Here is a 13,838-nt window from a genome sequence, read left to right as displayed (position 1 = left end):
TAATTACATAAAGATACAAAAACTTCCATACAAAACTGCCATAACCAGAGCTACAACAATGGCAACATGGGAAAAATATTTGCAATAAATGTCAAGTAGTCTGTATTAAATGGCATTAAAACATAAATAGCTTCTTATAACCCAATAAGAAAAAGAACATACCAGTTGAAAAATAGTCAAGGCCACAAAAGAAGAAATACAGCTGGCCAAAATCATGTTAAAAAGTAGTTTAATATTTCTGGTAATCTGAGGCATGCACATTAAAGCAGTGAAGTGTGTGTTTGTGTGTTGTAGGGGAGTAAAGTTAATTTTCACTCTACCCTTCTAAATTCGTGGCTTGAGATCCCCCTGTAATAAAAGACAGAATAACAAGAGGAAAACAAACAGACTTTTAATAACTTGCGTACCTCCTGTGAGCGTGGGAGAGACCCAGGAAAACTGAGTAACTCTCTGAAGAGGGCCCAAACCACCACCTTAAATACCCTCTCCAGCTAAAGACAAAAGGGTGGAGGGAACCTGTTCCTGGAGGTGACCAGGAGAGGCACAGTAGACAAGGGTAAGATTGTATGCAGATTTAAGTTGCTGCCTTTTCTATTCATAAGAGTTTCTAGAAATTCAGTCATTCTTGTCTTCCTTGTACGGAGTGGAGACACCCTTACAAATGAAGATTTTCTTTATAAATGCAAATGTCTCTTACGGAAAGAATCTCTTCTACTTGATTTTCAGGGCTTCTCCTGTATCTGCTGCTTTTTTTTTTTTTTTTTAAACATAAATAGTCTTTATGACAAAGAGACATATTTGACGGTGGCAAATTCTGCACCCTTTTAGTGTTTTGCCTTTTAAAACTGATAATGACCTCTTGGTCGGGCTGTAGCAGAAACACATTTCTCATATGTTGCTGGCAGGAGTACAAATTCAAAGACATTTTCTGGAAGGCAGTTTAGAATTATAGGTTAAAAAGCCTTAAAATCCATATTCCCTTTGAAGACCTAGAAATTCTCATTCTAATGAGACACCAAATACTAAATGTAGACTGCTACTAAATGTTGTTTAGTCACTAAGTCATGTGTGACTCTTTTGTGACCTCATGGGCTGTAGCCCACCAGGCTCCTCTGTCCATGGGATTTTCCAGGCAAGAATACTGGAGTGGGTTGCCAACTAAATGTAGACTACTACTACAAAATGTAGACTAAGTAGTGAAGGACCTGAAAATTTAGATATAACTTACATGTGTGACAGGAAGAGATGGGTTGAGTAAATTGTTGCATATCCATATAGTTGAATAAAATGAAGCTATTAGAAAATGAGATTATAGAAGCCTGTTTATGACATGGAATATGCTCAAGATAAAGTTTGGGACAGTGCCCGAAGCCAGCAGGCTGAAGAGATCAGCAGGGTGAGTAGAGAAAGCCTTGCCTGCCTTGCTAAGGAGCTTGAGCTTTTCCAGTAGTTACTGGCCAGCCATTAAAGGATTCTAAAGGAAAGATCAGAGATGCATTTTAGGCAAGAAACCAGTGAAAATCATTTCATCAGTCCAAGGAGAGAGAAGATGAGGCCCCAAGAGTATTAACATTAGTGAATAAAACCCAAGACAGACTTTGGGTAGCCCAAGGAATGGATCTTTGCTATGGTGGGTTCTGTTTATAGGCATTCCTTTAAGAACCCCCAAGTAGATGGGTACCCTCCTAGGCGGTGGAGCCAAGAGAACTGGAGCTGGGCCTCGGAAGATTGTGTTGCAAGCCAAATGGCCACTCTCCTGTCCCTCTCTCCCTCTCTTTCCCTTTGATTTAGTTTCCCCATCCTTTCACTGCTTAACCTGGCTAGCCCCTCAGTTAGGATGGTCTTGGTGACTGGCCATCCTTCCCGCCTACATTTCTCATAGTACTAACACTTCTTCCTATGAACAAAAATTATCTTCTTTCAGTGTTATGACCATGAAGGGTTAATGAATCTGATGTTGGGGTTGAGCAGAATTCGACAGGGAACAGGGTATTGATGCCAGTGAACTTGGGGCTAATATGACCATGAAACATGAACAGAAACAAGAATGAGGAAGTGGGACAAATGATGCTGAGAGCTTGGGTGGAGAAGGTGGGAACCTGGAACCAGAGTGTCTCAGAGGTAGAGGATCAACTGGTATAGCTGCTGGCACCTAGATTATGTGCTTAGGAAAAAACTGAATTTTTGAGTTTCTGGGCAAGATAACAGTCACTCTCTCCTGAAGAAGCTGAGAGAGTGCGGTTTTTGAATGGAACCTGCAGGTTTTTCCAGGGAAAACCAGCCCCAAAAGACTTCAGTTCTGTAAGGATTCAAGAATTGCCAGCACCCAGTAGATCAGAAAATGAAGCTGGTTGGATGTAATGTGAGCCTATCTTTATGGAATGTTGGACTCTGAAACCCTGAAACCCATCTGTGTAAATTTAATTTGCTGCCCAGGCAGGTCTGTATTTTGAGATGTCTCGGCTTGTAAGGAGGAGATTGGAGGAGCTGTGTTGTGGTACAGATGTGAGGACCCTGGGGTGACTCCATGTGTGCTGTGGGAGTTGAGGGACAGGGCGAGAGTCTAAAGAAGAGAAGCCCCCATGAGGCTAGGACCATGTCAGGTGTGAGGTGAAAAGTGTTGAGAGTTTATTACGGGACCTGGGTTCTTGCCAGAAACCTTGTCAGAACCTTCCGCTGGATTTCTCCGTCTGTAAAATGGGATTTCATAATAAAGCCCTGCTTGCCTCCCAGACAGTGGATCAATGGAAGAGCATAGTAGCATTTCTCTGTTATGCTCCTTGCTCTTTTCTTCAGATGCCTATTGGAGCAGATGGCGGCAAGAAGACAAAGTGCCACGTCGGTGCTGGGATGTACTCAGATGCCTTCTCATCTTCCTGCCCTCCTTGTTTGCACTTCCAAGTGTCCTCTCTTCCCCCTATATTTGCAGCTGAAGGGATAGTTTAGCTTTCCATCTGCTAGGCTAAAACACATGCCAACAAAATTTGGAGGCCATTGGCAGCCAACCAAAGAAGAGAGCAGGGATATTTGGGCCAAGGCTGGGGGCCTTTGGGCCTCTGAATTAACATCTTATCTTCACTCTGATCCTTTGGTTGATGGTGATTATGGATGTGGCTCCAGCATGACAAAGCAGAGAATCTTAGTGTCATAAATCTAGGAAGTTGCCAGAGGAGACCATGAGTTTACCGGAAAAGAAATAGGATGGGGTCGGGGTCCTTTTTCAGACCTGCTTTTTTGATGTTCTCCATGTATCTGATTTTAAAAGTTGCTTGGAAAAGATACCCTCTATCCTGGTGTTGGGGATAGATAGGCAAGATGAGGAAAGCCAGTATGTTGGTTGGAAATAACATGACCACAGGCAAGTAACTGTTGGAAAACTCACTTAAGAGTCAAGACTAGATGGGCTGCCTCGAAAGAAATCAGATCCATGATTAAGTTGGGACTGGAGGCTTGCTTTCTTCAGGAGGTTTCTGGGCTTCCGTACATTGGGACATCTGGGATCAGACCCAGCCAAATGGGGCAGTTACAGGGATTCCCCAAGAATCTGCTTATCTCCTCTTGGCTGTGTGTATAGAAAAGTCAGATCGCGGGGGGGGGGCGGGGGGGGCGTGTTGCATTTTTACTTCTCTGTTTTAGTGTGTTGCAAGTATCTAGGGTATTGCAGAAGCTCAGGAAGATTGCTAACATGACTTTTAGGTGACTCCAGAAGTATACTTTCCAAGGTGCTTGGGGGCCCCTGTCTACTTTCTATATACTGTAGCTTCTGAGTGTAGCCTTTGATGGCCTGATGCTGGGTAACTATGTACAGCCTCCAACTTGGTCCCTTGCCTAAGGTGAATAACTTTGCTTCCGGGTCAGTGGTAAAGAATAACCAGCTTGGTTTCTTTATCTCCTGTACTGTTCTGACGGGTAGGGTGGGGAAGTGGGGTTAAGTTCATGTTTGGTTGATTGAAATTCCAAGTTGACAGTCCTTATCCCAAACCATGAAGGTCAGATGTATTTCGGAAGTCTTGAGTTTTTTGGATTTTAGAAAGGCAATACTGAGCGTGTGGAGTGTTTTACAGACACTGCCAGTGGGATCTGGGACAGCACCCCGTAATCAAAGTACATTCTTCTTGTGGAATAAGTGTGAATACTCACCATAAATGGAATAAAGACAGTCTATAAAGAGCCTCAGCTCAGTTCAAGTCATGTCTGCTACCAAATTAGTTTTTTTTTTTTTAAACCAAACCCGACGTTCTATTTCTTTGAGCTTTTTGGATTTGGCGATTGCAGATAAAGGATTGTGGACCTGTAATTGTCATTGGCTTTGCACTTTTAATCAAATTGATCCACAGGGGAAAGTAACATTCTCAACGGATTTTTTCTTGGTGGGTTCTCTGATGAGGTATTGTGTGTGATGGACTCCCGGCTGTGTTCCTTTCAGGACCCTTTCTTCCCCATTCTTTCTCTTAGTCGCTGCAGGGATTCAGGTATCTCTACTTAGAGTGATTTTCCTTAGAGTACCCTTTCCTTTTAAATGTAGATTCTGAGAGAACTGAAGAACAGAATATAAAGAAGATACCTGGGACAAAGCCAAGCCAGCCGATAATGTCTATTCATAAATTTTCACCACAGGAGAGGAGCACATAGCAATGATTTTGTAAATCTGCACCATTAAGTCACCGTAGGTGAAGTAACTCCAGAAACATGAGTTTCATTCTTTGGTCAGTCTTTCGTCCTGAATGTCTTTGATCAAACCTTGAGCACACCTGGCTGCTTAGAATAGTTGAATCTCCTAGGGCTTTTGTTAAAATGCACAGATTCCTGGAACCCTGACTTATGGAATCAGCATTCCTCATGTACAACTGCTCTGCAGGGCTTTCTTTGTCCCCCCTTGAGCAAACAAGGTTTGACTTTGGTTCAGTCAAACTGCCACTGCTGTGGGTTTCTGAAGGCTGTAATAACCCTAGTTCAAACCAAGGAGCATGGAACTGATGGTCTCTTAGAAGGATCAGGTTCTTTTTGTTTGGTTTGAGCAGGGAGAATAGAAGAGGAACCACCTAGTCAGGCTTTGAAACAAACCAATCAAATGTGGGGGAGGAAAAATAATTTTCCCTCTACTCTTCTAGGATCCTGGCTGAGACACACCCCCTCCTCCACAATAAAAGATTAACAGGAGAAAATCAATGGAAGTTTAGTAATATGTATACCTCCTGTATACATGGGGGAGACCCAGGAAAACCAACTCCCTGAAATGGCCCAAGCTACCACCTTAAATACCATCTCCAGCTAAAGATAAACATGTTGGGTGTTGGTTGAGGGGTAGGGGTGGAGGAGAAGGCCAGTTCCTGGAGGTGACCAGGAAGAGTGCAGTAAACAAGGGTAAGGTTGTTACACAGGTTTAGGTCCTTTCCTTCTCCCTTATTGAGAGAGTATAAAGATTTAGAGTTATCCTTTTCCTAGAGGGAGACACCTGAACAAATGGAGATTTTCCATATAAATGTAAATATATTGTACAGAAAGGTAACTTCTACACAGTTTTCAGAGCTTTTCCTATGTCTGTTGTTTCTTAAAAATAGTCAGCCTAAAATAATCCTTGTACCAAAGAAACAGACTTTGGGGTAGCAAATTCGGCTCCCCTTCAAAATCAAAGGGAAATTAAGAGCCTGGGGGTGGCAAAATCAATAGGATTGCCAGATAAAAAATACAAGCTGTCCAGTTAACTTTGAATTTTGATAATGAATAATGTTTTAGCACATGTATGTTCCATGGACTATCCAGGATATACTGATACTAAAACATTATTCATTATTTATCTGAAATTCAAATTTAACTTGGCATCCTGTGTTTTTATTTGCTAAATCTGGCAAAGTTAATTATTGATTAACCCACCTTCCCCCATGGGAGGCAAATCAGAAGGTATTTGTGTGCTTATCCTATGCTCATAATCCATTTTTACTTGTCCTGGGTTAAAAACTTCTTATCCTGGCTACTTGTATAATACTGAAGTTGAAGTATTGAAAAATTGAGTGTTCTAGAGGTTAAAAGGAAGTGAGGCTGAAATGACTTAAGGAAAAGCTCTCCCCATCTCCTACCCTCCAAACAGTTACTTCTTCCACTCTCCATCCATCTCTTTCCCCTTCCCCCCACCTTCCCCCATCGCACACACAGCCAGGACAGGCACACGTAGATGCATGTACAAACACAAACATGTTTAGAAAACCACTTGCTTGTCTTTTAAAGTTTTTTTATATTATATATATTTTTTCTGTGTAAGAGTTTGGTTATTTTATTATTAGTAGCATTAGAATTAGTATTATTAAAGTAACACTGTCTCACTGTGTCCAGCATTTCTCGTGATAACCATACTTGATTTTTTTTCCATTGCAGATCTTTCTCCTGGCCTGCCCTCCATGTCCAGGAGCCATCGTCATCTTCAAGTAAGGGCAAATTGTGTTTCTGTTGCTGTTGCTGAACTGCTTTGTCTGCTTGGTAAAAAAGGATGGTGAACACATTGTGAGCACATTGAACTTGCGATGCTGTGTGTCTGGGCTTCCCAAGAGACAAATGTCTTCAAGGGTCCAATGAAACAGGGAGATGTTATATATGGAGATTTGGCCTTTGTGCTTTTGGTAAGCTCTGGCAGATCCCTTTTAGCGATTCCTTGTGGTGGTGGTTTATGGCTATGACATGCTCCCTTGGAAGGTTGCCACCCTCCTAAAGTTTCTTTTGAGAGCCTGTTGGGGGCCAGGCAGACCCCCTCTACTCACACATCTTTGTACTGTGATTCTCTTGTTCCACTGAGGATACTTTGAAGGCCTGTGTTCTTGTGTTTTTATCTTTTGTTGCTCTTGTTGTTGTTAAAGTGCAAATTAAAATGAGGAGAGAAAAATATCACCTTATTACAAGTCCTGACTTTCTTTAAAATAACAAGCATCCAAATCTATTAAAGTGTATTGCAGGCAAATTGTGTTTGTCTGAAGGCAAGTTTACTTAAATGAAATTCTCAAGAGTCCCAGAAGCCTCATGTGAACCAGGAGTTGTGACCATTTTGCTTACCAAACCTTTTATTAGAGTTGCTAATGAGAAGCTAAATCGACCCAATTAATTTCATCTCTTTCCCCCTTCTCCGACCCCCGTTTTGGAGCTGTCTCTGAGCAGGGAAATAGCCCCAAACCAGAGGGAGGGGGCAAAAAGTAGAGAGCCCAGCAGATCTTTGGATAATTGAGAGTGGTGTAAATGACTTTCTGATTTACTAAGTCATTAAAGTGTGAGGTAGGGGAAAATATACCCCATTTGTTGCTTCAAATAGCTCCTTGGAATAGCCACTTAGTCTCTTACCTTAGGTGAATAACTTTCTGCTGAATGAGGGGTAGTGGGTCCCGATTTCATAAGTCTCTTACTTAGACAGCGCCTAAGGAGAAGGGGTATTTAACCCTGTTTCCCTCCCTTGATTTCCCAAAATGGGCTCAGTCTTTCAGTGCAGTGTTTTAAAAGTAACATTTATTGCTTTTTATTTCATTATTATGGGAGTTGTAATTCTCATTATAGAAAATGCAAAAACACACAAAAAGAAAATAAACACCATCACTAATCCTACTAAGAAATTATTTTGGTTATTGCCCTCTTTTTTTTTAAACAAGCAGAGACCATATTTTGTTTTTTGTTTTGTTTTTTACTGTATCTTTTCTAAACTTAATTCAATTTATATGTGTTTGTACATATAAAATACATAAATAAAATTGCTGGATTTATTTTTTTTTTAGTAGTCCTCTCCTGCCCCTCATTTTCCTTGTTTGGTATGGCCTTTGCCCTATCTTTCCACATTGTCCCTGTATATTACCAAACCAGTATGTATCCTTCTATATTTTTCTTCATGCTTGTAGGCACACACACACACACACACACACACACACACACACACACACAAATGGGTTTTGGAATGTTTTGTTGTTTTTGTTTATTGTTTTACAAAAATAGAATCCTATATATACATCCTACTTATTTTCACTCAACAACATCCCATGAAAATCTATCAAAGCCTCTTGGTACAGCTCTTTGTCTTTCAAAAGGCTAGAAAATATTTTGTGGATGCACAATTTATATAGCCATCTCCCTATTAATGAACATATATATTCTTTCCAGATTTTGGCCACTACAGTCCATGCTGAATTTAAACATCATTGTGCTTATGCCCTTATATACTAGTGCTTTCAATTTATACACATGTACACACACACACACACACAAATGTTTATTTGCAAATAAATATTTGTTACCATATCAAGTTATAAAAACAGGCTGTTATAATTCACTTTTTCTCTTTGTATGTAATATATGAGATTATTCTTTTTTTCACATCCTAATCAGCATAAGGTTTTATGATTCTTTTATAATTTTGACAGCTTAATGGATGTATTTCCTTGGCTAATAATGCATTTCAGTATTCTCTCATTTTTTGTCCAGTTGGATTTGCTGTTTGAATTGTCTGCTCATATTATCTACCCATTTCCTCCGGGTTGTTTATATTTTTTTTAACTTGTAAGGCCTCTTTGTATATTTTGGATATTGGCCCTCAGGCTACCATCTTTATTATAGACATATTTCCCAAATCTATATGTGTTGATTTTACTGATGGTATATTTTGCCACATAATTTTTTCTACATACTTTTTTTCATATCCAAATATGATAATTTTTTTATAGTTTCTGGGTTCCCAGTCTTTGTTGAGACTGTTTTCTCAAAGATGGATAACCAGTGGTAGTAGCATAATATGTTAAGTAATTCCTACTTTCCCTTGTAAATTGAACTACTATCTTTGTCATTAAACTTTTTATATACAAGGATCCATTTATGAATTCTCTTGTTTTGTTTTATCTGTGTGTCTTATTTACCTTAGTCATATTGATTAGGTTAAATTAGCTTAAAAATATTTATCTTGGCATTTTTTCTTTATACATATTTTAATATCATTTAATCAGTCCTCCAACCACATCCTATTGTGATTCTAATTAGAACTGCATTAAATTTATATTTCAATTTTGTAAGAATCATTTTTTAAATACATAGCTCTTTTTGTCTAAGAAATGGTTATTTCTTTCCTCCTGTTCAGATCTTATTTTATACCTTTCTTGATACATTTATTCTAAAGAATTAAGAGCTTTTTTGTTCATTAGGAATGCAATATTGTCCTCCTTTCCATTCCTAAATGCCTCTTGCTAGAATAGAAGTTCATTAATTTTAAAAATACTTTTCATATCTAGCTATTTTACCAAATTGTCTTGTTAGCTCCAGTAACTTTTATTTTATTTTTATCTTTTTTTTTTCTTACCAGATTGTAGCAGGTTTAATAGTGGCCCCCAAAGGTATGCCCAAGTTGTAACCCCAGAACCTGCAAAGGTGACCTTATTTGGAAGAACTATCTTTGCACATGTAATTGTGGATTTTGAGATGAGATCACCCTGGATTTAGCGTGGGCCCTTGTATGTTTGTTTGTGCTCAGTCATGTCTGTGACTCCATGGACTGTAGCCCACCAGGCTCCCCTGTCCATAGGATTTTTTTTTTATATACATAGAATTTTACAGGCAAGAATACTGGAATGAGTAGTTTATCTTTTCTTTCCAATGGTTATTCTAATTATTTAATTTTCTTCTATTTTTCGCTAGAAACTCAAAGACAGCATTAAATAAAAATGATGCTGGTGGGCCACTTTGTCTATAACCAATTTTAAATAGAAATGTTTTCTGTGTTTTTCCATATTTGCTGTTGATATTTTTAAGTAGTTTCCACATTTACTTTGTGATATTTTATTTGATTATTTTTTTTACTTTGTGATATTTTAAAAAGGAATGTTTTTGTATTTTATCAAATGCTTTTTCAATGATTTCTGATCTTTTTTTTTTAATTTAAGTTTTTTATATAGTGAATTATGTCATTAGATATCTGGTTTTGAACAACTCTTATGTTACTGAAATAATGTAATAATATATTACTATTTTGATACACTGTTGGATTCTATTTGTCAATCTTTTATTTAGAGCCTGGCCTCAGTATTCATAAGTGAGATTGGAGTCATTTTTTTATTGGATTCTTTTCTTCAGGTTTAAGGATTAAAATTATGTAGGTTACGTAAAATGAACTGCAGAATTTCCCTTCTTTTCTCTGGCCTGGAATACTTTAACTACCCTTAGAAATTTTGTGGTATTTGTTTGTTTGTTTGTTTGTTTTTTGAGATCAGATAAAACTCAACTGTAAAACCCAAATATGAAGTCTCAGTGCCTTTTTCAATGGGTAGACCCTTAATCACCTTCCCAGTGTTTTATGTGGTAAATCATATATTCAAATCATTTTGGGTAAATTTTGATCATTTGTATTTTTCTAGGAGTTATCTATTCTAAGTTTTCAAAAATATTGCCATGAATTTAGTTGAGCATATAGTTCTATAATTAAAGAAGCCTTTCTCCTCATTGTAGTCATATTTTTCTTTCTTGGGCTTAGTCTTGTCTGACTTTATATTCTGTCTCATATTTTATATATTAGTTTAGTAAGCACTTTTATCTATTTTTGGTGGCTTTATAGAACCTGGTTTTGGATATATTTATCCCTTTTACCTTATTTTGTATATATATATATATTTTTTTTTTTTTGAAGGGGGCGCTTCCCTTGTGGCTCAGCTGATAAAGAATTTGCCTGCAATGTGGGAGACCTGGGTTTGATTCCTGGGTTGGGAAGATGCCTGGAGAAGGGAAAGGCTACCCACTCCAGTATTCTGGCCTGTAGGATTCCATGGACTGTATAGTCTATGGGGTCACAAAGAGTTGGACACGAGTGAGCGAGTTTCACTTTCACTTTTCATATATATTTACTTAATTTTCAACTTTTTATATTTATTTTCTTTTCCTGTTTTTTGCCTAATCTCTCAAGATTTATGCTTATTTCTTTACTTTTTGTCTTCTTTAATCATAGTTTTTTATTCTGCTTTTTTTCACTTGATGATATCACAGGTTTTCCCCTATTTTATCATGTACTTACATTGTTCACATCATTTTTTTTGTTCACATCATTTTTAAATTAAATTTTATATTTTGAGAAACTATGTAAAATAAAATATAACAAATATCATTATGATGTAGAAGTTATAAGAAAAATAGAGAGATCCCATATACCCTTTAATTAGTTTCCTCCAGTTGTAACCTATTGCAAAAGTGTGCTATGATATCACAACCATACAGTCAAGACAAAGAATAGTTTCATCACCATGAGGATCCCTCCTGTTGTCCTTTTAAAGCCAAGTTCATTCCCTCCCACTTGCATGTTTTCTCTGACCCCTGGCAACTCATCTGTTCTCCATGTCTTTAAATTTGTCATTTCAAAAATGTTGATATAAATATAGTCGTACGGTATGTCACCTTTGGGATTAGCTTTTTTTAAACTTGGCATAATTCCTTGGAGGTTCATCCAAGTTTTTAACCATACACATAATTTTTCATGGGTACTTATTATTCCACTGTGAAAATCCTCTGTGCAGTGTGAAGTTGAAAATCGTTGTTTTAGAAAGTAGATAGTACAGCTCTGTTTACTGTTCTCAAAGGACTTTGTCTTAAAGGATCTTATCTAATCCTTCAACTAATGTCAGATAGGGAGTACATTTTATCCACATGACAAATAAAGCAGTTGGGGCCAAGAGATTTTAAATAACTTGGCTAAGATTACATGCTTTTAAACTGGTGTTGGAGAATACTCCTGAGAGTCCCTTGAACTGCAAGGAGATCCAACCAGCCAATCCTAAAGGAAATCAAACCTGAATATTCATTGGAAGGTGAATGCTGAAGCTGAAACTCCAATACTTTGGCCACCTGATGCGAAGAACTGACTTATTTGAAAAGACCCTGATTCTGGGAAAGATTGAAGGCAGGAGAAGGGGAAGACAGAGGATGAGATGGTTGGATGGCATTACCAACTCAATGGACATGAGTTTGAGTAAGCTCTGGGAGTTGGTGATGGACAGGGAAGCCTGGAGTACTGCGGTTCATGGGGTCACAAAGAGTAGGACACAACTGAGTGACTGAACTGAAGATTACATAGTGGCAGAGTCAGGATTCCCTTTCTTCCTCTTCCTGCTAATGCTTTTAATCGGGTTTATTGTGTCTAGTCAAGGTGGGGAACATTTAACATGGATATCTCATTTAGTCCTCCCAGCACACCTATGTGGGAGGTACAAACAGTATCGTCAGTTAGATCAAGACAACAGGCTCTGAAAGTTTATGTGATTTAAGTGGCTTGTAAGTGATGTAGGTGGGATTCGATCCAGTATCTCTCTGACTGTAGAACCAGTGCTCCTAATAGCTGCCTTATGTTGCTTAAGGGAGTATTTTCTGTTCTTCTGGTACTGTTGAAAGAAAGGGTTAGCAACCATGATAACATCTGATTTAAAATTTCATAAATTTCAGTGTACACAGACAGGCCCTGCTGTGGGTGCATTGACTAGTGCTACCTACCCACCTCTTGTTTTTTCTAGCAGCCCATTGCTGTGGCAGCCACACATGAGTTTGTTTGCTTCCTAGCGAAGCAGGGGCTGGCATGCTCTTCATGGAGGCATGCCCAGTCACTGCAGGAAAGGGGTATGGTGTGCCCAGCAGGCTGCAAGAACTGTGCTGGGCAAGGGCTGGCAATTCTCTTTAGGGTGGGGAAGGAGCAGAACTCTCCACAGGGTTCTCACACTGCACTTGACAAGAGGGAATGATGGTTCCCCGGTGTTCTGGCTGGGTCCCAGAGTGGGACCCAAAGTGTCCCCTTTATGTGCCCCACAGTTGACATGTGACCTGCTTAGTCAGCTGCTGTAATTGGCTGCCCAAGGGAAAAACATGTGCCTCGAACGTGGAGCCTCCACTGCAGCAGCCTTGGGCATGGTTGACTTCCATGTCCTAGAATGCCAGCCTGGCAGCATTTGGCCCCTTATCCCCCAATCCGTTCCCAGCTCTTCCATGCTGTGGATGCATGTTGTATTGAGTCTGTACGGGCAGTGTTGGTCTATGTCTCTGAGTCTGAGCCATTTTCTTTTTATTCATTTGGCTGTTTTGAGTGATTCTTATCTGAAGAGCTGTCTATCATCTTCAACATCCAAGCCACAGAATTCTTTCTCCCACTCAAGTTTGAGTATTATATCCTTAGAGGCCATTCTGTGCTTTCTCTCCTGCTACTGACTTCAAAAAAGGTACCTTTTGCAGTTACCTTTAGGGAAAATACCCTGTTGCATAATATGAGTCAGCCTGCCTTTCGAGTTCTTAATAAATAAGATTCTCTTTTGCCACCCAAAAAAAGGAAAGAGAGCAGGTACTCCCCAGCTCCTCTGGTAGCTTTTCTTTTTCTTTCTTTTTGCCCCTTTCCTCATTTTTTTCTGCTTCAAATTTCATTATAGAAAATTCCAAACAGATACCTACTATGCTTATTACATATTACATATTTTAATTAGGGAAATGTCACTTTTTTGGTTATTTTTTTTTTTTTTATATGAAAATTATTTCTTCCTCTTGTGGATATGGAATGAGGTTGTCCATATATAAGAGTATTAATCCTTTATCACCTCTTGCAGTAAATGTTTTCCGACCAGACTGCCTTCAAACTTGTTGACAATGCTTTTGAGTGTAGTATTCGTACATTTATTTGGTCACATTGATTGGTTTCCTGCACCACCATTCAGACCAAAATGGTTTAATTTCTTCCATGCTGTTTAGTGCTTGAAAGAGATTTACCCATTCTTCTTTTTTTTCCTATCTTTTTTTTTTTTTTAATTTAAATTTTATATTTTTTTTATTAGTTGGAGGCTAAATTACTTCACAACATTTCAGTGGGTTTT

At 38.7% G+C, this 13,838-nt stretch overlaps 1 protein-coding gene across 13 annotated transcripts in view; it reads left to right on the top strand.

Moving 5' to 3' along the window:
* The window catches only part of TMEM164 (transmembrane protein 164), a 171,964-nt gene that overhangs the window by 60,456 nt on the left and 97,670 nt on the right, over positions 1–13,838 (top strand). For 11 of the 13 annotated variants that reach the window (XM_043460115.1, XM_043460101.1, XM_043460107.1 and 8 more), the window contains one exon: positions 6,373–6,422. Coding sequence is in view for 7 of the 13 variants with exons in the window: in XM_043460101.1 (XP_043316036.1) it covers positions 6,373–6,422 (50 nt within the window). In the remaining 6 variants the exon portion in view is untranslated. Of the gene's footprint in view, positions 1–2,796; positions 3,794–6,372; positions 6,429–13,838 lie in introns of those variants that run through there. The other 2 variants (XM_043460110.1, XM_043460104.1) reach the window with 2 other exon arrangements.

This window comes from Cervus canadensis, chromosome X, assembly GCF_019320065.1.
Source record: "Cervus canadensis isolate Bull #8, Minnesota chromosome X, ASM1932006v1, whole genome shotgun sequence".
Lineage (NCBI taxonomy): Eukaryota > Metazoa > Chordata > Mammalia > Artiodactyla > Cervidae > Cervus > Cervus canadensis.
Note: the sequence above shows the minus strand (reverse complement) of the source record. Positions and strands in the feature narration are given on the sequence as shown.